The sequence below is a fragment of the Pezoporus flaviventris genome, unplaced genomic scaffold (assembly GCF_033815535.1).
Source record: "Pezoporus flaviventris isolate CSIRO_AGI_PZ_B2104156 unplaced genomic scaffold, CSIRO_AGI_Pfla_v1 ptg000006l, whole genome shotgun sequence".
Classification (NCBI taxonomy): Eukaryota; Metazoa; Chordata; class Aves; order Psittaciformes; family Psittacidae; genus Pezoporus; species Pezoporus flaviventris.
The window spans coordinates 7971738-7996288 of NW_026892554.1; the positions used below are offsets into that span (position 1 = coordinate 7971738).

Consider the following 24551-nt stretch of genomic DNA (forward strand, 5'->3'; position numbering starts at 1 on the left):
TTCTGGCAGAGGGGGACCGTGACTCTTTCCAGCGGCTGTGACCCTTCAGGGCTGAGGATTTGAGATACCCCTGATGTGATAAGGTCATCTCGGGCCACCAAGAAGGCAAGCAAAGCTGAGTGGCTGGTGAGCAAGCTCCTGGTTCAATACTCCTCTCAGAAAAGGATCTGGCCACACCTGAAGCTTCTGGAAGGCTCTAGAGAAAATCTGCCTTGCTTATAGATTATCACTGACACGTGTGAGCAAATCTGTATTTCCCGTACACGTGACATCCAGAGAGTCCAAGGAAAGCCCTGCAAGTTGCCACAAGGGCAGCTGGCTTCTCTTAAGGACAGGATCAAAGGGTTTACTTTTCCATCTGAGAGGCTTTGGATGAAGTAAGACAAAAGTGGGATGGGAGAGGGGGGAGAGAATACAAATATTGGCCAGAGAACAGGATCGATATTCCTGTTTATGCCAGAGAAGAACCAACAGAATACTTATTTTTCCTCTCCTTCAGTCAGCCAGCCTCGAGCTGATGGTCCTGGGTACGTGACTTGGTTACAATCAATCTCTAGTTGGGTGGGAATACAGGGGAGAGCTAAAGGGGGCTGGAAAAGACCCGGCAACCGGGACCTACGTGCATCTGATACGCCCTTCCACTTTGCTTACTGCCCTAGTCCTGGCAAGGACACAAACCCTCCTGCACTATGGATTCTCCATCCATATGGGAAGTCCAGGCAACTCCTCAGATAAAGCTCATCATTCAAGCAGCAGGGAGAGACCAGAGTACGACAACGATATAGTCAGATCCAATGAGCCGCTCTAACACACACAGACAGACAGACAAAAAAAGCCTCCTAGAATATGTGCACTTCAAAGATAACAACATTCTCTTCCTGTCAGAGAAGACTTCTTTCTTTCATTCTTTGTTTCTTTCTCTCTTTCCATTATTATTCCTTCCAACATTATTTTCTGTGCAAGAACTGGGAGCGGGGCTGCCTGTGTTCTTACCAAAAGTCTTCATTCTGCTTTAGGTTCTTCCAGGCTCCCCGCCTCGGCTCGCTCTGGGAGACCTCCCATGGCGGTGCCACATAAGAGGTGATGGCAGCATTCACTGGGTGTTGCGAAGACACAAGCTTACAAGGAAAACTCCAAGCAGAGAGGACATGACTAAAGATGTCAGTTTGGTTGGCTTGGTTGGTTTTGTTTTGTGTTTTTATTTTAAAGCAAAAGTACAATTATTTACTGTGTTATTAGGATGACTCCTTTCAACTGGGTTTTAAATTCTCTTTATTTGCTCTCATTGCTGCTGTTGTGCCTTGCAGGAATATTTAACGAACACAGCGACCATTGGAGGAAAAGAACAACCCTGTTATCTGGTGACAGAAAACCAGTTTCAGTTGGCTTTAACGTGTGTACAGGCAGGGCTGTAGAGTCCTATTAGGAGGAGACCTCAATCCACACAGACCACGCTTACTGCTTCCCACCATTTTGAGGGCACAGCCTATAAACTTGACATCAGAACAGGGACTTTTAAGGAGTTTTTAAAAGCCATGACGTCCTTTGCTGAAATAAACACTGACATCCTCAACATAAATGCCTTGGTTAAGAGGTTTGGAATGTCCAGGGAGGCTTATTGGATTCAACATAATTTCTCTGAAACCTAAAGGGGAAAAAAAAACAGAAAAAAGAAAAAAGCAAAATAAAGTAAACGAAAAAACAAAAAAGAGCAAAACTAGAAAAAAAGAGAGAGATATCGACACACATGTAATTATTAAAAAGAACCAAATGAATAACCAGCAAACGGCTGCCATTAAATTAAAGCCAAAATGCCCTCTCTGGGTAGGGCTACCTCACTCCGTCTTTCCATGAGGAACAGGCAATTATTGCATGTGGTACGTGCAGACACAAGTGCTCTGAGGACAAGGGGCATGCAACCAGTCTGGACAGAGAACTGGGAACTACTCTTTTCTAAAGGTTCCCACTCACTGAAAGTTAAAAGGTCCTGATTCCTGCCTAGTCCATCTTCCCCCCCACCCCCCCCAGCAGGGAGTAGGGAAAATGGAGAATTCTTCCTATGTCTCTCACTATTTATTTAGTCTGGCTTAACATTTCTGAGGCTGAAGAGTACCATTGCATGGCTGGGGAGACCCACAGATTTCCTTAGCCCTGGCTGTCCCATCTACACCGAAACTTGCACACTGGAGGCATCTTCTCCTTACATGGCCCCACCTCTTTAAAAGTAATTTGAAGGTTTAGGATTTGCCAGAAGTACTGGCCAGATGAAAAGGAAAAATAAGAGGAGCAGAGAACACAGGCATGCTCCTTCCTTACAAACTTACTGGGCAAATACATTTCCAAGGGTTGTATTAACCATCTCTTCATAAATGCTCCTGCCTTGGGATGCCCCAGCCAGGGAAACCCATTACTAGCATGTTTTTAATAATAATTAACATCTAATTGTTTCTATGGTAAAGATGAACACTTTTCTCTAAAGCTAAATAAATACAAATATTCAGGACTTGTCAGAGAATGGTTCTCTAGACTGGAAGAAGCAAGCCTGTTATGCAGCTTTGGATGCGAGCTCCAGGAAGGAATCCTTCTGCTGAGACATCCACAACCCTTTCCCCAAGGTCTGACTGAAGGAGGGCACAATCTGGTTCACTGTTAGGACACATCCTGATGTTTAGCCTACATTCCCTGTTTGCTATCATTTTTTGTGCTGAGTCCTGTGTGTTCTTGCAGAAAAGACTCACTCATTTGTCTTCAGGTGTCAGCTCATCATTTTTTACATTACTTTCCCAGACACCCATTTGTAATGATACTTCTCCTAACTGAGGCTAATGAGCTGGAAAGAGACATAGGCATAGGTCATTGAAGGTAGCTGCTAAGACTGCAGTGGAGTTGCTCTTAGCTCAGACCAAGCATGTGGACATAAGAGGCTTCTATGCCAGTTTAGCAAAATCCCCAGTACAGATCCACTGAATTGCCAGGACCAAGACATGAATAGCAAGATTCTGGGGATTGCTGTATTCTGTCCCAGCTCTCAAGGGCCCAAAGGGTTTTTCCATGGAAATTACTGGGACGTTTTGGCTACACAAGGGCTCTAACACCTGCAAAGTGCTCCCATTCCTCATACAGTAACAGGATCCTCAACAAAGCAGATAACTTAGCCCAAGTCTGGCATCACTAGAGCAGCATGGAGCAGTTTGGATATCCTTGTGAATTGATCTCAATAGGAAAAGTGTTTTCCACTAGGCTAGGAACAGAAAGTTTCTCACACCAAATCTACACCAGCCAGAATATTCCTCCCCCATCCCATTTCTTCCTTCTGCTCTTTTCTTTTATATCTATTTATATTTCTTCCCTGCACTATCTTATTCCATCTGCTCGTCAAATGCATGCCTCTTTTGGTGAACCTGAGGATGAAGACGAAAGTTGTTTGTTTGGTTTGGAACTGTTTAAACTTGTTTGGGAGAAACTATCTGTTATTCCCAGTGGCCCTGAAGGGCTGATCCACATGGGGAGGGTAAGCCAGGCTCGGCTTCAGTTCAATGTGTCATAAACAAAATTCATAGGCAAATTCCAAGCGTTGAAATATCATTAGTGGTGAGAAAGAGACTAGCTCAACTCTCAGAGTTTAAAGTGCTGATGCTTGGAAATGTGCATGCAAACTAAGTCTATTTCTTATCAGAGTTACTGGGAGACAAATAAACATGGCATCCCTGAGCATCGCTATTTATCGTGTTTTGTTTTTTGTAATATAAATATGTTTTATGGCTACCAAAGGATAGCTGGGAAAGTCTATGCTCAACAACACCAAGTATCTCCAAGGAGCACTCCTGTCTGCTTTTATTTTCTTTGCATTTCTTAGCTCTGCTAAATTAAGGCAATTCCACTTCTGCCGGACCACATCCAACAGACCTAAAAACCCACTGGGGACACACAGCCTCAGCAAAGGGACATGTGAAAGATCAGCAAGGCTTAAGGCTCGGGATGCTGAGGGCTCTGCTCTTTGTCATCAGTGCTATGCTGTGAATCCCAGCTGCAGGGATCTCCAGTGACAGCAGGATCTTTGCGGGATGGGACTCCAGCAGGGGTTACTCCATAACCAACATGCAGTTGCTATTGAGGATGATTGCAAAAGTGGCAGACAGCCTATGTGTCTGAAGCTCAGAGGCTGAATACACACACCACTGGCTTGGGAAAGCAATGCAGCAACAGTCATTTTGGCATCCTCTCCTTCTGATTTATCAAAGTCCCCAAAGAATCTGAAAAACCCCATGCTTATCTCCAGACTGGTTTTCTCTCTTTCCTCACTGCTGTCTCCCGTATTGCACTGCTACCTTCAACCCCATTCTCTTGTATGGAGCAGAAACCAACAAGGCTCTTGCTAGGTTTATGTCTTCACTGTCGAATGTGAGAAGGATGATGCTCACTGAGATGTCCAGAGTTAAATGGGTGAATCTCAACAGGTTCAGAATTTGGATGCTACTATGACAAATGTCACCTTTCTCCCATCAAAGCTATTAGCTCCTAAAAAATTAGTTTGGAAATGTCTTAGAGAATCTGGGGTGTTTATTTTACTTCTTTCTCCCTTCTCCCCCCCCCAAAAAAAAAAAAAAAAGAGAAACAAAGTGTTCATTTTCTTAGAATGACTTGGGGAAATTTTAAAAACAATCTCTTTTGTTTGATATTTGTCAGTGCTAGCTGGAAAATGAGAGGAAAAATACCGTATTTGACACATTGATTGTAGATTTGGAGGGAAACTCCGATATACAAGCCTGAAAATAGTAAGGAGGTAAAAACCCCACCTTGTAGATTCAAATCAAAAGCATCTCAAGAGCTACAAAATCAGGAAGGGTCTGACAGGTTGAACTTTGTGCTTCTCCTTCTAGTGAGACCACTTTTTAAACTAAAACATGATACTGTCTCTACTAATAGCCATGGTATGGTGGTGGAATAAATGTATGGAAAGTGTTGAAGAACAGGGAAGGAGGAATGAGCTCAGATTTGCTGTGCAGCTCTAACAGCTTGAGATGGAGGGGGAAAATGGAGTATTTTCTCTTAGCAGGCTGAAAGGATGTGGCAATGGAAGGACAAGAAAATTGAAGGCAACCGAACCATGCAATCAGTTTTTGTCCTCAACCCTGGCCATCCACTTAGTCCTCCAGAGCTGTCCTGCACTTCCCACCACCCTGGCTAGTTCCCCATGCACATATCCAATGCAACCTACAGACAGTTCCTGCAAGGAACACCTTTCCTCCACTGACTGGTGGTGACAAACCAGGTCATTTCAACTCGTCTTCACTGTCTGCCTTCTGGTAAAATTGCAACCACTAAAATATACCATGCTTCTAGGGCTTTTAAGATCCGAGGCTGCTCCAGGTCACTGGAGAAGAACAGCAGGGAACATGGCATGGGGAAGAGAGGGAACCACACAGAAAACGATGCAGAACTCCTCATGGCAGCCCCATCCACCATAGCAGGAGTGGTGCAGCCCAGTTGTGAAACCCAAGGATGGAAACTGCTTCTAAAACAGGAGCAAAAATTGCTGTGGGAACAGATGGGAAAAGCAAGGGGATGCCATGCGAAGCCTGGCAAAAATGGGTTAAACAAAATAGCAAATTAGGTGCAATAAGCTGGCCAAACATAACACTGCTATCCACACAGCCCACATTAGGCAACAGAGCTTTGATCTCTCTTCTGTGTTACAGCAGAATTTACGATATAAAGGAAAAGCAATAGGGGACTTCAACAACAGAGTACATTTTATCTTTCTCTATGCACAGATATGAAGTATGAATAGCATCAAAGAAGGCATGAAAACCGTCAAGCCTGGCCTGCATCCAGAGCAAAAGAAACAGCCATCCGTCTAGTCAAAGCCAGGACTGATATGTCTGTATCAGAGGGGAGAGCAACACAGTGGTTCAGGTTCTCTGTCATGGATGGGTTCATCTGCAGGCCTGTGACACAAAACTCTCTCTTTTTCCCTCATTCCTCCCCCAACATATAATATAACAGAATGAGATGCAACCCAGCCCGAGGCCTTGCTTGCCACAACAAAACAGGTCACAGAAGGTCAGCAAAAGCACACTACGAGGTTCTCCCTGATGCTCTCAGCTGCATATAACCACGTCATCTCCTCCAGCATCCAAAGCAAAGTCAAAGAGCCTAGACCACCTCTCATTTACACCAGTCTGACCCTGTTGACCACAATGGAGAACTGCAAGAAAATTCAGTCCACAGATGAATTTCACACTGACACACAGACCTCAAGTAGACCTTCAAGTAGATAACAGCTCTCTTAAGATTCAAAGGAAACCTCTGAGAGCTACAGAAATGTTTATGATTATTCATTTTCATGGAAACAGGGTCCTTATTGTTCCCTTCCACAGCACAGCAGCTCACCTTGTATCTTCGTTCATTTTCCAGGGTATAACCTCAGGCATAAGAGTCTCCCACTTTACACAATGAGACTTGTCATCACTGGAAACCTCTTGAGAATGTGCTAGATGGAGCTCTAGCTAGTTTGTGGCATCTTCATCTTCTCCACAACTCAAAATCACAAGCAGGGGGTCGCAGCACTGCATATGCTTTTGAGGGCAGGAAAGGGAAGAGATGGGCTGAGAGCAAGAGAAGCAGCAGAAGCAAATGGGTCCAGAAGATCCCATTTCCACACAAGCTTCTCTCAGGCTTATTAGAGCAGAGGAAGGGGTAGGAGAATACCGCAGGCACTCAACAGCCAAACAATGCTCCATGAGAAAAGGGCAGTGTTCTCAGCTTTCCATGCAGTGGGCTCTTTAAGACTATGTAAGATCCATTAAACCTTTGGTCGGAGGAATTCCAGTATCCGTTGCATTTCTACTGTTGCCACCGTTAACGTGGGCCATGTCCATGTTAGCCCAAGTTTGTTTTCTCTGGAACTCTTGCATGGATGGAGTAGTTCCAAAATACTAAATGATGTAGCCTGATAGCTCAGGAGGCAGAGCTCCAAGATTCCCCACCGATCCCCCTTAGGAAAAGCCCTAAAGTAGGAAAGCACTTACCAGGGTATAAAATGAAAAATATAACAAGGAAAAAGAAATATCTATTTAAGACCAAGGGCAAAATAAAAAGGCTATTTTCAGGTCTGAGATACCCTGCGATTTGAGACAAAGCTACCCTCCATGTCTAGAGGCACAGCCAATGCTTTTCTCCAGCCTGCACTGAGGTGCAGCTATTTGAAGCCACTCGGAGGCCCACTGCATGATGGAAGGCAGCCAGATCAGTTGGGCCTCATCAGTTTGTTTTTGTTAGATTGAAGCCAGAGTATGTGAAATGACTTGTAAAGAGGACTAGGGAAGGGGGAAGGACTGGGCACTCAGCAGTTTCACCCACAACATGCAGAGCTTAGTCTCTGCCTTGTTTAAATCATACTGGATCACAAAGGAGGTACCTGAGCAAAAAGGATGGCTGGTTTGTCCCTCGCAATATCCATCAATATGCAAGAGTGTGTGGCAAAACTCTTGAGGTTTATAGGTCAGCTGGGAGAACAAGCTGCAGGAAGGGGCTTGCAGAACACCTTAAGGTTCAGTAGTAACTGACATCCTAGGCATCCTCGAGCTGCCTCTGTCCCTCTGTGTGCTCACACTGCTGCATCCAGGAGCCTTCTCCTCTGCAATTCCCACCATTGGAGGAACCACCACAGCTCCCTGCCTCCACAAGTCCCCATTTCTCACTACTGTGCACTCTCTCTGCACTCCACAAAGCCCAGGGGACCCAGCTTGAGAGATCCCATCCCAACAATCCCAAACATCATTTTCATCACTTTGGTTTTCAAATATACTCGTTCGTCAATCATGTTTTTAAGTCAGCCCTCAGAGTGAAACCCATTTAAGCACTGTGCTTAACATGACACAGCTTTTCATTTCCATTTTGCCTGACAGGTATCCGTGTCCCTCCAACATCTCCTCTGTTCCCCAGCTGCTTCAGACAGCAATAGTTATCCTGAGCATTTCACAGTTACTGAAACCAGTGACTGATCTGCCCAGAAATGATTATGCACTGGGGAAGAATCTAGTTGGGCTCATGTTCCCTAATTGCTGATTAATTCCAATTATGGTACAGCTGATCCACCAGTACCACAGATCACCACATCAAAGAGCCAACCAGCAAAAGAAGCCCCTGAGTTAGAACAGCAATAGTCCTGTTGCAAACTTCTTTACAGGCAGAGAGAGCTTCATAAACATTAATTTGTTACGCCTTGCTCATTCCCTGGGGAGGCAGGAGCTGTTATATGCATGATACAGATGGCAAAACAGTGGCGTGGAGCCGGACCATGGTTTCTTCGAAGTCCCTGAAGGAGCTGCCCTCAGTCACGGGCACTTAACAAGGAACAGCCCCAGCTCCCAGACTCCTGTGCTCTGGGGAACAGGAGCTCTGGGTTCTAGAAGGGCGCATAAAGGGCTTGGTAAAGCTAGATGGCTGGGATATGAGAGCAGACACCAAAAGGAGACACACACAGCAGATGTGGAAGCACACAACGGCTGTAGTTTGCAGCTGGGACCTTCCCTGCCCAGGCAGTGAAGGCAGTGACGTTCTCCTGCTCTTCAGAAGGCATTGTGGAGGAACTGATCAAGGCCCAACATATATCCTTGCTTGATCAAGTCTGTTTACTCTGCCATCTGCTCCAGCACTACCTCATGTCATCTGGAAAGGCCAGAGCTGCCCTCCAGGAAGCCCAGGAGCGGTACAAGCCTGAGAGCCTGCAGTGTTGAGTGGAGCATCCTGGGGGGAAACATGATTTTGTGGAGTTTACAAGATGAGGATGGGAACCAAGGAGCGCAGGAGATGCTGGCAGGAAAGGAGGCACTGAGCACTACAGAGAAGCTGTAAATGAGAACAGGAAGAGGCTGAGGGCAAAGCCACAGTGACAGCAGTAGGGAGCCTCCAGGAACAAGGTTCTGTTGATTTTGGAGGCTGTTTGGATGCTGTAGAAGTCTTGTCCTTTGTCTGTGTCTCTCCGGTGCTCCTACTCTGCTGATCACTTCAGAAATGAAGGCTGCCAGTGCAGCTCTTCTTCTCTTGATACTTGTCCCACTAGATGGTTCTCAAATTAAGTTGCCTTCTGCACCAAAATAGACCAGAAAAGTGACATTATTCTTCTCAGGGGAGAGCTCCCCATTCCAGAAACTGTTTCAAGACCATGGCTTGGTACTTGCCAGTATGTGGCAAGCTCTAAAACACACACCCCAGGACAGAGGGAGGGCTGTGTTTTCCCCAAGGGAAGAGGGTACAGCAAGCAGGGGAACATAGATTTGCACTGAGATGATGCTGCTCCTAAGGAACAGTTTGGGTAGTGCCAGTCAAATGAGTGGCAGGGATTTGTGGTGACCTTCATTCTGCAGGAGGGGAGAAAGGGATTTGCTCCCACAAAACTCACATGATATACAGCATGGTTTTGCAACAGAAAGGCCTGGAAAGAGCTTTGAAGCCAACAAAGCAGAGATGTGGTGAGCGGGGACCCCCCAGGCAGTGCACTCCAGCCCACAGCAGAGGGTGAGCTTTGCAGAGCACGGAAGGTCTGGCAAATAACAGCAGGGCAGCAAATGAAGACCTAAGCCCAAAACACATGCCTTCTGTCAATTAGGAGTCTTCATTCAAATGCAAGAGGAAGGACCAGGGCTCCTTTCCTCCAAGCTTTTCCCAGCAGGTGGTCTAGCTGTGAATTGTTGCTCCAGCAGTCAGCTCCAAGCTTAATGAACTACATGACTGCCAGACCATTCTCTGACCCAGTTTCATTATGGTCTGAAAGTAAGTCTCCCTCTCTCCGCTCTCCCCGTCACCTAAACACACAAGGCACTTATAGCACTGCAGCTCAATCTTATTTCACACCACGTAATTCTGTGCAAGCCTGTTGTGTCAGGCCCACATGTGCCATTGGCATGTGTTGATCAAATATCCCTAGAGATGAGGCGCAGGGAAAGGGCTGAGGTCCCAACCCTCTGAATGGGGAGGCACTTGAACATGGAAACTCCTGGGAACATGACTATCCAAAATCCATTTTCCTTCTGCCAGAGGCTTTCATACTTGAGAAAAGAGGAAGCAGTTTTACTTAATAAGTTCTTTCCTCTTCATCTATCATTAGAAGTCCTGCCTCCCACCACAGCCAGGACATGTCCTTTATGTATGTCACTCCCCAAAGCAAGAGCTGGCCATACCAGGGCAAAAAACATACACTTCTAATGACACTTTCATATCTGCAGATGCAACTAAATATAAGAGATTACGGTCCACAGCCCTAAATTCAATCTCAGTGTCAAAACCAGCCTATGCAGAGAGGAAACAGAGCTGAACAAAGCCAAAAGTGCCAGCACAAAGCAGGGAGAGCGTGCATTCAAAACCTGCTGCATGTGGGACACGTGGGATGGCCAGTGGGCAAGCGTGTGAGAGCAAAGCAGAGAGCGATGCTGCGGCACAGAGCACGTGGCAGGGAGCAGAGGAGTGCGGAGAGGGGCCGGGGAGCACGAGCACTCACGTGTGGGGATGGGAGCATAACACTGCTGAGCATTTACTCTCACTTTACATTACAGATTTAATGGCTTTTAACAAGAGACTTTGTAAGCGATTAGGAATTGGAACAAAAGGAGCTGGGGGAATAATTATTCTAACCAGGGGAGCTAAAGAACATGGCAAAATCGCGTGCTGAGCAATCATGCTAATTAAAGGCACCCAGAAGAATCAGGAGAGAAACGCCAAATGGTTTTCACTCTGCTGCCCTAATCCACTAACTGCCTCGTCACCGACTCCCACTAGCTGTAGGAAGGACAGCTCCGGGTGAGTTGGTTTGTAGCAATAAAGGATGGAGCTAAACAAGTGGCACAGGGGTTGGTTCCCTCTGCAGTGGGCTAAAGTGATGCTTAACAGTGGCTGCTTGGCACCAGCAGCCAGGGAGGTTGGAGACCAAATGCTCCCGTAGCCTCTGGCTGAGCAGCAAGGGTCCAAACACACTTCCCAGAAAGGAGAACAACTACTGGCAGCTACACTATGAAGCTAAACACAAATCACAGTCACAACACTGGTCCTTTTAAGCTGGTCAGCTGCTGCTTCTGCAATTAGCTGTGTTACATGGCTCAGCACAGTGGTCTGTGTCCAGGGAGCATGTTTCCCATTTCATACCAAAGCCCTGGCAGCACTGAACATGCTGCTGTCCTTGTCTACACAGCTTTGGTCATCGATGGGATGGATCCACTCAGGTTGGTGCAGTGGCTTTCAAAGGTAAGGACATTTTCTATGCAGTGGGCACCATCTCCTACTGTTTAAAGAGCCAGCAGGGGATCATATCATGACAGCATTAAAAAGGAAGAACTAACATTGCAACATGGGGAGATTTTCACTCAGAAGTGGAAACTAGGAAAATGTTCACATTGTAGGGAAAGGAAATGAACACAATATTGCTCCAACAGACTAGAAGCTTTACAGACCCAAATAAAAGCTCCCATTCACTCAGCCAGCTGAAAAACCCAAAACAGACTCCTCGAGGAGCTGCTGAGCCTTGACCTGCTGGGGATGTCAGGGGAAGATCTTCCTCAGACATTGCTGGAATCCAACAGGGCATCACATGCCAAGGCAGACGGGTGCAGAAAACACGATTAAGAGAGCAAGACACACAGTGGTGAAATGGCATGCTCAGTACAAAGAAGTCTCTCTCTGTCCTTTCCAGCCTCCAGGAGAAGGTTCACCTCAGATAACTGCTTAAATAAGATGTGAATGCTTTTCTGTCCAGCAGTGCAGACCTGGGTTTTGTTGCAACAGTTGCCTGTGTTGGCTCAGTGAGAGCTGTACATAGGGGAGGTGGGGCAGTAGAAAAGCAAATGCTAACAATTGCCATCAAGTAACAGCTTTCTACTTAAAAAGCAATGGTTTGTTTGTTAATCAACAGGTCCATTAACACGGAGCAAATGCCTCTCTAATGGACACCCACAGGATCATGGGCTGAACTATTTGTGTGCAGCATCTTTTGATTGATTCATCCTAAAGATCATCAAGTAAATGAGAGAGGATGTAATATTTCTGCCGGAAATATTCCAGAGCGGATACATTGATTGTGACACTCAGCCAGCTGCTGTGTGCCAGTCTCGTCTTAAAGAGACTTCATATTTGATTCTCTGATTAAATATTTCGAGACCGAGAACGAATCGGGGACATTGGCTGGACCAGGCGCTTGGCCCATGAAGACCTGGTACCCTGCCAAGGAGGATCACATGAGTTGCAGCATCCAACCTGCTTTTCCTCCTGCCCTCAGGGCTCATGATCCCATTCCCTTGGTCCTTGCCCGGCTACGCAAATCCCTGCTGCTCTGCTGCCTTGGCCTCCCACCACTAAATCCTTGACCCAAGCCAAGGGATCCTGCTTGGTGGGACACCAGGAACACTGATCTGTTGACTCATTCCTTCAGCTTCTACATGCAGCTAAAGCTGCAAAATCATGGTCCATTCTACCTGCCAATGTCTCTCTGTCTCTCTGACTCCTGCTCCGTCACCACAACAAATCCATTTTTAATCAAGAGCCCACTGAATGCCCAATGGGACAGGAGAAGGCTGAGAATAAGGAATACCTTGAGAACAAAGGCAGAAAGGCCCAGACCTATAGCAATGAAACCATCAGCTGAATAATTTGGCAGAGCAACAATCCCCAGTCACAGAGATGGCCCAGGAGCCAAAGCTAAACACTTGCTGTAATCTCCAGTTTGCTATAGCAGGCTCTTTTTCCCACAGACCAAAAGCTGGGCTGACACCTCCTTTACGAGCTGCTGAAATAAACCACCATCTTCTGGACCAGCTCTGCAAAACCACAGTGACACTTCCAGTTACAAGCAAGCCCTGCCACCGCTCACCACGGCACAGCCTTGGGGTTGTTGAAGCTGCCCTGAATGAGACCGGCGGGGGCCAGGAGAGCTGGGCTGCTGGCACCGCTTCTGACACAACATGCTTATTTCACATGCAAAACAGCCACACAAATTGAGACCAGACCCTCCTTTTCCCCCCTGAGCTACTCATAAATAACAGAGGCGTAAGGTGAAGGGTCTTTGAGGCAGGTGAAACACAGAGGTACAACGAGCCTAATTGGAGACAAAAGCAGAGAGCTAAACACTCACCCAGGTCCCATGGGGAGACACAGCTAACCCTCCCCTCCGGAGACAAGCTGTATCAAGAGGGCATCCAGCCTGTTGGAATAATGACTCGAGGCAAACGAGAGGTGCCAGCAGCTACAAATGAAGGCCTTTCTCTGCTGTAGCTTCCATCCTTTCTCCCCTCCAGTAGTGGCAGGAAAAAGGTAACAAAAGGAGCCTGCAGGTCCCATTCAGGCTGAACTACGTGTGCCATAACAGCCTCACAGCCAGGCAACAAGGTAAGAGCTGCAGGTATAAGCTTGGACATGGGTGCTGGGTTCCTGCCTCCACTTCCTTTCTTTTCAAAGGAAACAAAATTGAGTTTGCATCGACTACTGAGAAAATGAGACAACATTATACAGGACATGACCCTCCGCAATCAAATTAGGGCATTGCAACAGCATAACCAGCATGGAATATGTAACCCTGATAGCGTATAGGATCAAGGAGAATGATTTTATGCAGCAAACATTAAAAGACAAAAAAGAAAATTAATCATATCAGGACATCAAGCATAACCAGAGTGTGAGGAACAAGCAGCACTCCTGTCACAGGCCTTCCCCCCAAGCCATTCCTGTGTCCCCATTCAAACTGGCCTGCCACTTCGCAGTGCTGGCCATTAAAAATATGGCAAGTACTGGGAAATATCTTTGCCACTTTCTGCACAGCTTCTGTGTCTCCCCTCCCCAGAGCTCTGATGGTTACCAGAACAGTAAAGCCACTATTTACAGAGCAGGTTTCCAGCTGTGGCCCTCACTGCGTCAGCAAAATGCCCAACAGCAACATGGTCAAGGTGTTGATTTCAGGATTGCTGAGATCTGCTTAAACAGGGGACTCAACATCCTACTTTTCCCCTCAGTCACCACTTCTGTGTCTATATATACATTGTACACAGGTCATCAGAAAACAAAAACCAAGCACTTGGTCCAACTGTGCACTTTCTCCATCATAGTTTGGCACACAGCTCTCCCAGCTCCCCCCCAGCTCACATCTCTCAAACGTGCCCCCTCCATGCCCTACATAGGTCCCCTCCCTCCATATATGCCAGTTCTCATACACAGAGCACTTGGTCTCCCATAGGAAAACCCTCATCAACAAACTGCTAAGCAATCACCAGCAGAGACAGCTCCACAAAGCTGCTTCTACCCAAGCATCCCTCTCTGAGATGGGAGGGAAGTCTCCAGTAGTGCTGGTGCACATGGTGGTAGGTATTTATGGCAATGTGGAGGCTACCATGAGCCTCTGGAAAGGTGAGGGTGGGTTAGCACTAGGGGCAGCAGCAGTAATTGATGTTCATCACTCTACTGGGACTGCGAGGATGCGGATGTGGAGCCTGGGCTCTGCGTGACCTGGGAGGCGAATACTGCCACCCCAGGCAGATCCAAACCAGCTCAGCACAATTCTCACAGTGTCTGTTTCACCCCATCAAGCACAGGAATATGCATCCAATATACTCATCCTGCTATATGCAGGAAGGAGGACACAAACCTCCCTAAAACCTATGATTTACATAGCAGTCTGGCAGTGGCTTCCCAACTGCATAATGAGTACATTAACTTTAGCCGAGCTGATTCTCCAGAGATGAAGAGATGGAAAAGAATAATCGAAGCAAACTGTGATAGAGTTTTTGATTAAGCAGCTGATGATCAATAGAAGTTATCTGCAGGGCACAATGTGTTAATGAGCTACCATTCCTGTAGCAAAGGAACACCTGAGCCCACGTTCCCCACTCCACACAGCTCACATGTTGGCAAGACCTGCTTCTCCAGGACTGACAAAATGAGAACACAGGCTATGGAGTCCACAGGTCTCCCCTGCCTTCTTCCTTTTAAAAGGGCGATGGTGAAAGAAGCCAAAGAAATAACCTTAAAGAGGAACATGGCTAGAAAGAGAGGAATGAAAAAGGTTAACAGCCTGATTCAAGGCTTGAGATGCTGTGTTTGGTGGAAAGAAATAAATTGAAAAGGCATTCATAACCTTCTCAGGCAGCTCCATTCATTTAAAGAGGCCTTAGAGCTCTGTAGCTGTAACACTGGCACTTAGCACACCTAAAACAGCGAGCAAGAAGGACCAGGCAGCCGGGCTACCAGCTCTCTGCAACCAGTGATGCAAGGCACAAAATGACTCACAGCGCATCCTGCAATTACTGTCCCCTTATCCCTTCCCCCACAGTGATGTCACTGCATTTGGTGTTAAATTTTAATACTAATATCTTAAATTCATCCCCAAAGATTCTAAGGCGTTTAAGAGTGGGCTTTATAGAGAATTTCTCACAATAATGTACCACCTGTTTAATAGCAAGGCTGCACAAGGGTTTCGGAGAGCAAGTGGAAAAGAGAGCTTCATATTAAAGACAAGGCTCAGATAGGCAGAGACATTAAATATCGTTACCTAAACCTGAATTTAGCTATTTCACTGTAACTAATCATCTTGCTTCTCCAGAAATGTCTGGAGAACTGTTAGTGACCACAGGGAGCTGCTAGGATCTTTGTATTCCATTTCCTCCCAAAGTTGCCTCCTCCAACAACCCGGCCCAGCCTGCCTACAAAAGGGATTTGTTTTCCCAAAACTCACTTAGCCTTCCCATTCTCAGAGGGTCTAGGGAAAGCTGGGAAAAAATCAGCAGACAGGATACTCTTTCTGGAGTGTCCCAAAGGGAACAGAGGGGAGGAAGAGCACATAGGATTTCTCCCCCAGTCTCTCAAATTCTCACGGAACTGGGGTTTGCAATTGCCCTCTGCAGAGACAGTGCCAAGATACATCATTAATACTCCTTGACACGGAGGGTCTCTTGTATTAAAAAAGCACCGCAATTACTTAATTCAAATCTCTATATTATTCATAAGATCTGTATCTATCATGGATATAGCATTTACACTGCTGTGGGGAAATTTAATAAATAGGGTAATAAGTGCTTCTTTCCTGCAGGTCAAGATGAAAGTCTGCATCTTGGGGAGCAGTGCTTTGCTTGGGTGGCAAAGCCCATATCCCAGGCTTCCCACTCAATTCCTTCAGCCAGGAACTAAAGCCAAGGTAAAATATAACTGCCCTTCCTCCAAGCCCAGCACTCAGGCTCCAACCAACTTCAACTGAGCAGGCCAGGAGGCAATCCTAGGTGGAATGGGAGCAGCAGAGCTTGTAGGAGGTCAGCAAGGAAAGGTCTGTTGAGAGCACAAATCAGAAACGTGTCAGACTGTAGCATGGTTCCCATGAAAGTGGAAAGGGAGAGAATTGGACCTAACTTATCTGGAAATGAGCAGGAAAAGCTCAGAATTGTTGTTTTGTGAGATCACAATGTACACCTGACAGCTCCAAGAACTCATTTGTCCACCTAAATTCCTGACTCCAAAGGACTGGCTGTGAAAGGATTTCAGGTGGCAACTCATAAACAACGCAACACGGTCCAGCGGGCTGAGCATGGGCCAGTCAGGTAGCTGTCAGGAACCTGGTGTGACCTTGAGGAAATTGATGTCTTTCTAGCTCCATCTCCTCATTCATAAAGTGGAAATGAAGATGTTTTGCAGCCCTTTGATGGGCTGGAAGGAAAAATGCCTCTTTCCAGGAAACAGCAGAGGTGCAAGGTGCCAGGTTACTTCTCTTCATTGAGATTAGGATAAAATATACTCCAACCCCTCAAATACTCAGCTGCCTGCTGTGCTTTCAGTAAGGTTCCCCTGACGTTTGGGCTCTGCTGGGATCTGGCATGAGAACAAGGGAGTCCCACCCCATCTCTGGAATTTGCCCAGAATGTATTTTTAACAGAGCCCTCAGGGCAAACATTCGTGGTGGGATTCATATGAATTCATGCTGGTTCCTGGGCTGCGCCAAGAGCCAGGACCTCCAAGAGAACAGACGACACAATCTTCCCCACCTGAACAAGGTGTCTAACACAGGGCAGACCCAAACCATCTTATCTCCTTCCACATGTAGGAAGGAAGCTTTGGGCAGCCACCTTGGATAGAATTTGTCCTGCTGTCCAGGGGCAACTAACTTGTTATAGAGACTAAGACACAACAAACAGGGCACTAAGCTAGGCTTAAAATGATCTTTCAAAATGATCTTTCAAAATCACGGAGCCCTTTGCCAAGCTCTATTTCTTTTTTGTTTTGGATTGAGAGCAATGGGATAGAGCAAGAACTGCAGCCTGTATAAGACAAGACTTGAAGACTGGATTGTGACTTCATAGTATATCAAGACCACAGGTGTGTCTTGAAGCACGAGGTCCTTTGCTTTGGTATACACCTGGTGGCTATCATCTCCCCTTGCTCAATGCTCCACATCAATTACAGTGCAGAGATGTAAAATGACTGATAGTTTTAATACAAAGGGCCTGTCATTTATTTATTAGCTAGCGACAGGCCCTGCAGTCCAGGATGGATGCATTATAAATCAACTGCATTTCTAACCATTAAAAATTCATCCAATTTATAATGTAGGACGCCTGTAATTTCCTTATTAGTGTTGAGTGTGAAGGATTTTTCTTTCTCCTCCCTTGGTTTTACTTTGCTTGTTTGCTTTCCCAAAGATCTTGTTCATCTGAGGATTAGCTTAGATTAATCCTGCAAGAGGGAGGTGGAGGGGTGGGAAGGGCTGGGGGAAAGGAGACAAAGGCTGAAGTCATTTTGTTCCAGTGTTTCCCTTTAATTGCAAATTTACTATATATATTTAGGGGACTTGTCCCATAGCCACATTTATGGGATCTAGAGAAAATGCTTGTTCTGAATTTAAGAAATGCTTATAGGGAAAAGAAAATAAAAATAAATAGATCCCTTTTCCCTCGCAAAGAGAAATAACAGAGGTATAGTGTTGGGACAGGGAAGGATAATGTAAAACCTGTTAAAATGTATTAGTAAGATAAGAAGAGATGCCCAAACATTATAAAACAGTACATTTTAAATAGATCAAATATATATATGAGATATATGTATGTGAATAGTTAGGTATAGTAACCTTCAGACTCAATGCTCCAATTCGTTAAGGAAAAATAGGTTAGTAGGGCTGAAAGAAAGGTGTGACATATTTGCAGGCCCACAAATCTGACAGAACCACAGGAAACTGATGTAATATCAGCAACAAATAGGAACTTGGAATTAACGTCAGGAAAAGCTGTATCTACAGCTGTAAGTCAACGCTTAGAGTACTGCATCCCATATTGACCATGCAAACAGCGGGACAGCCTGATCACTGATATCATACACACAGAAATTTTCATGCTTTCACTAAGTCTCAGGCTGTTCCTGGATTTATCCAGGTAGGGGCAGGGAGAGGGGGCCCAAACACTATAATCCAGCAGGATCCAGCATTAGATAACTTGCAGTCTGTTAGGAATGAGCATGCAGGAACCTAAAAATGGATTATGCAATATACCTTGCCTTAACAGGAGACAAGCCCGAGCATCAAGAGCAATCCTTACATGCTGTGAATTCGACATACTTTCAACCTCAAGACACCTGCATACAAATCTTGCATCAGCTACACACGGAAATGGCTTTGCTGAGTTCTCAGCCAGGTCTATTCACTGCAATAAATCACTCTTGAGTTCAACAAGTGCTTTACACTGAACCACGGCGCAAGAAAGCTGCTTCAACAGCACACGAGCAAAAGTGGTGCTTCTAGTAGCAGCACCATCTTCCTCCATCCCATCGACCCCACTGGCAGGGAACCCACTCCCTGTCCTCACCCATGACTGACAAAAGGATGCTGAGGCAGACTGGAAATGTTCAGCAACCAATAGTGGCAATTTCTGCATTTTTAGTATATTATAATATATAATATTATACATGAATATATACATGAAGCAATCAAGTTCTGCTCTACAGAGAGCAGTGCTGTTCATTCTGCCCCATGATGCAAGGAGGCAAAAGCCATCACTGCCTGTCGACACCGCAGATCCAGGCACCACACCAGGCTGGGAAACAGACATTCTTTAGGCAGAATATCTTTTTACATGGGTCTTTCCCCAGCTTTCATGACCAAATGGGGTCTTTTGAGCTGTCTAGCTCAAAAGTAGCCCACGAGATAGGTTTTTCTTTTTGCAACCTCTACTGACATACAGCTTCTTTGCTAGATCCTGGACGGTACTTGTCCCACAGGGCAGCACTACTAATAATGTTCCTGCTGTGTGTGCGGTCATGAAAAACCGCTCCAACTCCTACACAATAGAAACTGTTTTTAAATAGGAATTGCAATTTAACCAGGCAATGAACAAACAATGAGAGCCTGCAATCTTCTCACCAGAAAGACAGCTCCTGTCTGACCATGATGCCCCCCACATGCTTCAAAGAGCTAAATTTTAAATCTGAAAACCAGCCTGCTTAGATAAGAACTCACAACACAATGTCCTTGCAAACCATGGGAGCTGCTTGAGACTTCAGGGGTACCCCACAGCAGGTACCATGGTCACATCCCCTGTCCCAGCACATAGACATATCCCAGCCTCCAGATACTTCCTGAACAGCCAAGCATTAAAAGCCACAGTCAACTCATTAAAAAGCAAGACAAATGTTTAACTGATGGCCAAAAGATATCAGTACCACAACTCTACCCACACACACGTAGACACACCAGCTATTTTTAAAGCCATCCACAGCAGAATCCACACAGTCAGTGAACCATTAGGAGAATACTCTTGAACCCCCTTCATTACCCCTGACACCAGAGCTGCCTGAGTTTGCAATAGCCTCTGGTCATACGCTGTGTCACTACCTCTTGTCTTCCAGAGACAAAGCCATGGGCATGAGGAGTTCTGGCTGATGAACAGAGCCCTCCTTTACATGGATACCATGGGGTCAAGAGCACTGTAAGTGCAACTGGATAGGAAGAAGAACCAATACCTGAACACGCAGCCAGTAACATAGGGAATGCAAGCCTGCTTTATCCCCATTTCATGCCACTCCTCTCACCCTGCTATGATGAGTCTTGACTCATGCCAGACCACAGGTGAAAAACATTCCTGTGCTGCCAAGCTCTGAATACCCACTAGAAACTGGAGATGCAACCATCTTTGGTGGCCTCAGGCAATCCCTGGCAGGGGAACTGCCTCATCAGGAGCATCTTGATGTCTCTGGCTTTGACAAGGAAAGGCAGAGCCATGAGGGCACTTAGCAGAAATCCATGTGTGCTTCAGCAGCATCAGTTGTGAGGTGGAGGTTATCCGTGCACAGGTGTCACTGAGCCATGGGGAATAAAGAAGAGCTGATTTATCAAGTGTTTATAGCATTGTGCACAGGTGAGGAGCACATGTCCATGTACACAGGGTCCATGGTGTGTTCATGGAGGCCATGGGATGCTGCAAGAGCAGTGGGAGGGTTTGTGAGCACCTGTATGAGATGAGCTGGGGGCTGGATGGAAGACAGAGTATCAGGAGTGCATGTACAAATCCTCCATGAGATGGTGCATGTCTTAGGCAATCCATTCCAACCCATTTGATGCAAAGACAAGGCTGTCAGGCAGTGAGAGCAGCCGCTGTGCTAGAGCCACTCTAAATCCATGAGGAAACCAGGTCAGGGACTCCTCTCATCTGGCTTGTTAAGTGCTCGACAATTCACACATCATGGGCTTCCTTTCCAAGATCACCCCAGGTGAACCAACCCTGTTTGCTGGCCCCACAGACACTGGGATTAAACGGTCCAAAGGAGCAGGCAGAGTTTTGTATGAGAAAACGCTCCCCTGTCTGCTCCTTAACGTCTGTATCCAGGAGTATTTCCATCACCAAGGCAGCCTCTCTGGAGGCAGGTCAACATTATCTCCCCAAAGCCATGTTCTGCTTCCTATTGGATCCTCGTCACCAGGAACATCAACGTGTCATCCATCATGCACCACAGCTATGCTGCCAGCGTCACTTCCACATGCGGGGCTGGAGCCTGCTCATCCCCCTTTGATCTCGGGTGTTGCTACAGATATCTTCAGTAAATACACATTAAAGTAATAGAGATAGGATTTAAAACCCAAACAGGAGGTAATCGGCTTGTGTGCAAACCAAGTCAAGTGCACATCACATCTGGAGCAAGGTAGGGCTATAGCAGACGGGCCAGGCAGAGCCACGTTTCCCACCCTCTCATGCTGCTTTTGCTTCTCTTGGTACAACCACACAGACACCATTTACAGAACTGGGTGAGGGCAAGCTGCACACAATGGATTTTGCCAGCTTTTCCAAGAAAAGCTCTTATTTCTGCAGCACTATCTTGGCAGGAAGTTTGACTCACTGAGCATGAGTTTGCAGCTCCAAGTGCAATAGCTGGGTTGAGCACTGCCCTCTGCAAATGCAGGTTGGACTTCTGGGTTCTGGAAAATGTGGATATTTCTTCTACTTGCTCTTTCAGAGCTGGATGGAATGACGCAGAGCATAAAATCACCACAGGTAAGAAAAAACATCTGAGAGGGCTGGTAAGAGCTGAGCAGTTTGCACCACATCCCACTGGCCATAGGATCTCCACTAGGCAGATGCTGCAGCCTTTGCAAGGGGACTAGAAGGCAGTGCTGGGCACAAAGGAAGTTTAGTTCTGCTCCACCAGGGGACAGAAGCAGTCATTTTGGTTGCTCACGTTTTTCTTCAGATACCCGCAGCATCAGCTCCGGAAGCAGCCAGCTGGAACCTGTGGGGTTTCTTCCACATCCAGGTCTTTGCAGGATGTTCACATCAGCATTTGGAGCTCAGAGTACTTCCAGTGAGAGGCAACCACCAGCCAGAAGGAAAGGGAATTTGGAGGCAGAAGATCACTGCAGGGACCTCCAATGCCTTCCAGTTGCTCACAGCTGAGTGTTGAGGTTAGAGCTTTTCCATGGGCCCAAGCCATGAACCCAGGCTTTGCTATGACAAATGAGGAGAGAAAGAATAGAGTAGCAAAAAGCACATAAATGAATACACAGCTACTCATAGGTCCTCATTAAATCCCCTCAAAGTTTCTCATTGAGAAGGATTGACGGAGAAGGAGAAGACCATATGACAATGAGGAACACCAGTGCAGATGAGTCAACCCACAACTGCAGAGTTCAGAGAACTAATGGGCATTGGGTCCTGATGGAGAAGAGCCTGGGGCTTTCATGTTAGAGGAAAGAAGTTTGGAGAAACAACAAAGACCTGTGGGAGGCATTGAGACCTGCACAGCCTGGCCCCAGGCTGGGCACTGGGCAGCAGAGTGCTGCTGTCACTGAACACTGGGATCCATGATTATGTTGCATGAAAATAACATTTGACAAATCCTCTTATACTCCTGGGGGAAATGGGGGAGAAAAAGTTTCTCTCTATTCCATTACCAACAGGTTCAGTTTTCTTTTTGAGCCAAATAAAACTGCAAGCATTTATGGCTTTATTATTCTTATGTTCCTGTTGGTTTTGGCAAAAACAAGAACACGAACTGACCAGAAATAAGTCACACTGCATACTTTTTAGCTTCTCATGCCCAAGATGAACAAAACACACTAGGCAAACAAAAAGAACTTACAGTGGTAAAGGTAAACATCCTTCTCATTTTGTTTTCGAGACCCGTCAGAAGCAGAGGTGAGGGAATCTATTTGTTTAAAAATATGACTTTTGAAATGACCACAATGCTCCCTTTAAACAGCACTGAAATACAAGATAAAGACAGAGTACGGAGTGAAAGAGTGCTGATGGCGCTTTTATTGTGTGATTTGCCTTGTTTTTTTTTCTGGAGTACTTCTTTTTAGCCAATTACCATGTATTTACAGTTAGTGTAATTATATCTAATTACTTAATTAGCATGAATACATGTAATTACTAACTTTGAATATGCAATTATGTCAGGGCAGCCTGTAATAAATGAGGTTGAAAAAAAGCCCTCATTAGGACTCTACGGAAGGATGGCTGCTCCACCCGTGTGGAGAATGCATCCCAGTCCCCAGGCTGTGCCAGTCCTGGAAGAGGAAAACACAGCCAGCTCCGGCCATGTCTGGCAAAACCCTCCACCAAAATCAAACCACTTGCTCCCAAAAAATTCAGCTTCACAGTGCTCGTGAGATCTGAGCATCTGCTGATGGGAAGCAGACAGGGATCTGCAAAGGATTCATTTTCTGCATTAAGGTTTGGGTTTTCTTCTCTATTTTTTGGGATGAAATATATGAAGGGACAGAACAATTCCAAAACCATGTTGTGGCATTTGAGTAAAGCTGGGGAGATCACATCCAAGAACTAATCTGCATCTGATGCATTGTGCTTATAGTTAATTACTACTTAATTACTATTATTAAAGTAAAACAATCTTCCAAAAGGTTTCTTCTGAAACATTAGCAATCTTTCACTGCAGAAATGTCCAGCTACTGATAAGTACAAAGCTTGTATTTTGCAAATGCAAATCTTTAACAGCAGGAGATGGAGCTAAGGTAAGAAGTTGCAGTTACTGCTAATCCTGTCCAGAAGAATTAATAGCCATCTTCCAGACACAGATGAGGATAGGCTGGATCATGCTTTACATTAGCAAAACTTATGACCATAGGTTGAAGCCGTGTGTTTCTACACCCTATCTTCTCATCACATATTCTGTCCACGGTGCTTACCACAACAAGTCCTGTTTTTCTTCTCTCATCTGTTTTACTTCCAAATATAGAGAGGTGCAAAATCATCACAACCTACCCCTCCTCCTGGTGACATCTGCCATGCAGATATGCCACTTGGTTTCTCTTCCACGTGCAAAGATCAGGAGAAAAAGACTGTTTTCACTTATTCTTCTGAAATTGATTTCTGGTTGGACTGTCCCCATTGCTAAGCTCTTTGCTTAACCCTCCAGGTAGGGCTGAGGATGTCTGAAAGAAAGACTGGTTGCAAACCCTATCACTGCCCAGCGTGCCATTGAGTTACAATGTAAAGACGGTGGGAGCACCTTTTCTAAGACTTCATCACAAGAAAACACAGTGGTGCAGTTTCTCCCACCGCTTTTTGAGAAGCCCTCAGCCAGGAAGGGAAAGAACCCTGAGCCAGGGTCCCTCCTGCTCCTCCATATTGGGCAGCAGCAGCAAAGAGGTAAGAGACAACTGCAAGAATCCCAGAAAGCAAGAGGTGAGAGCTGGCTCCTGTGCCCTTCATCCCACGGAAGTGAGGACAGCACATCTCCAGTGAGGAACATGTCTTTATCTCCTTGAGGACACATTAACAAGAATTGCCCATAGGACAGCATTGCACAGGGGGAGTGAGAGGGGTGCAGCTCCATGGGCAGGGAGCTGCTCTCCATATTTCAGCTGCAATTCCATTATGCAGAGCTAAGTGGCTGGGAATAAACACCTGTCATCCCTGCGTGATAAGCGATGTTTGCTAGTATAGAGGGTGACAGAAATCTATATCACATCAATGTACTATTAATACTGCATTAAGCATATAGAGTTTGCTCTCCTCATTGCAGTGCAGCAATCGGCATCAGCATGTCCTCAATCCAGACAACATCTGAGAGCACAGGCATGCTTGCAG

At 46.0% G+C, this 24551-nt stretch overlaps 1 protein-coding gene across 5 annotated transcripts in view; it reads right to left on the reverse strand.

Moving 5' to 3' along the window:
* The window catches only part of NTRK3 (neurotrophic receptor tyrosine kinase 3), a 207561-nt gene that overhangs the window by 69562 nt on the left and 113448 nt on the right, over positions 1–24551 (reverse strand). The window contains exon 13 of one of the 5 annotated variants that reach the window (XM_061446765.1): positions 1256–1645. The exons of the other annotated variants lie outside the window; for them this stretch is intronic. Coding sequence (XP_061302749.1) covers positions 1527–1645 — 119 coding nt within the window. The 3' untranslated portion in view covers positions 1256–1526. Of the gene's footprint in view, positions 1–1255; positions 1646–24551 lie in introns of those variants that run through there. 5 annotated transcript variants of the gene reach the window in all.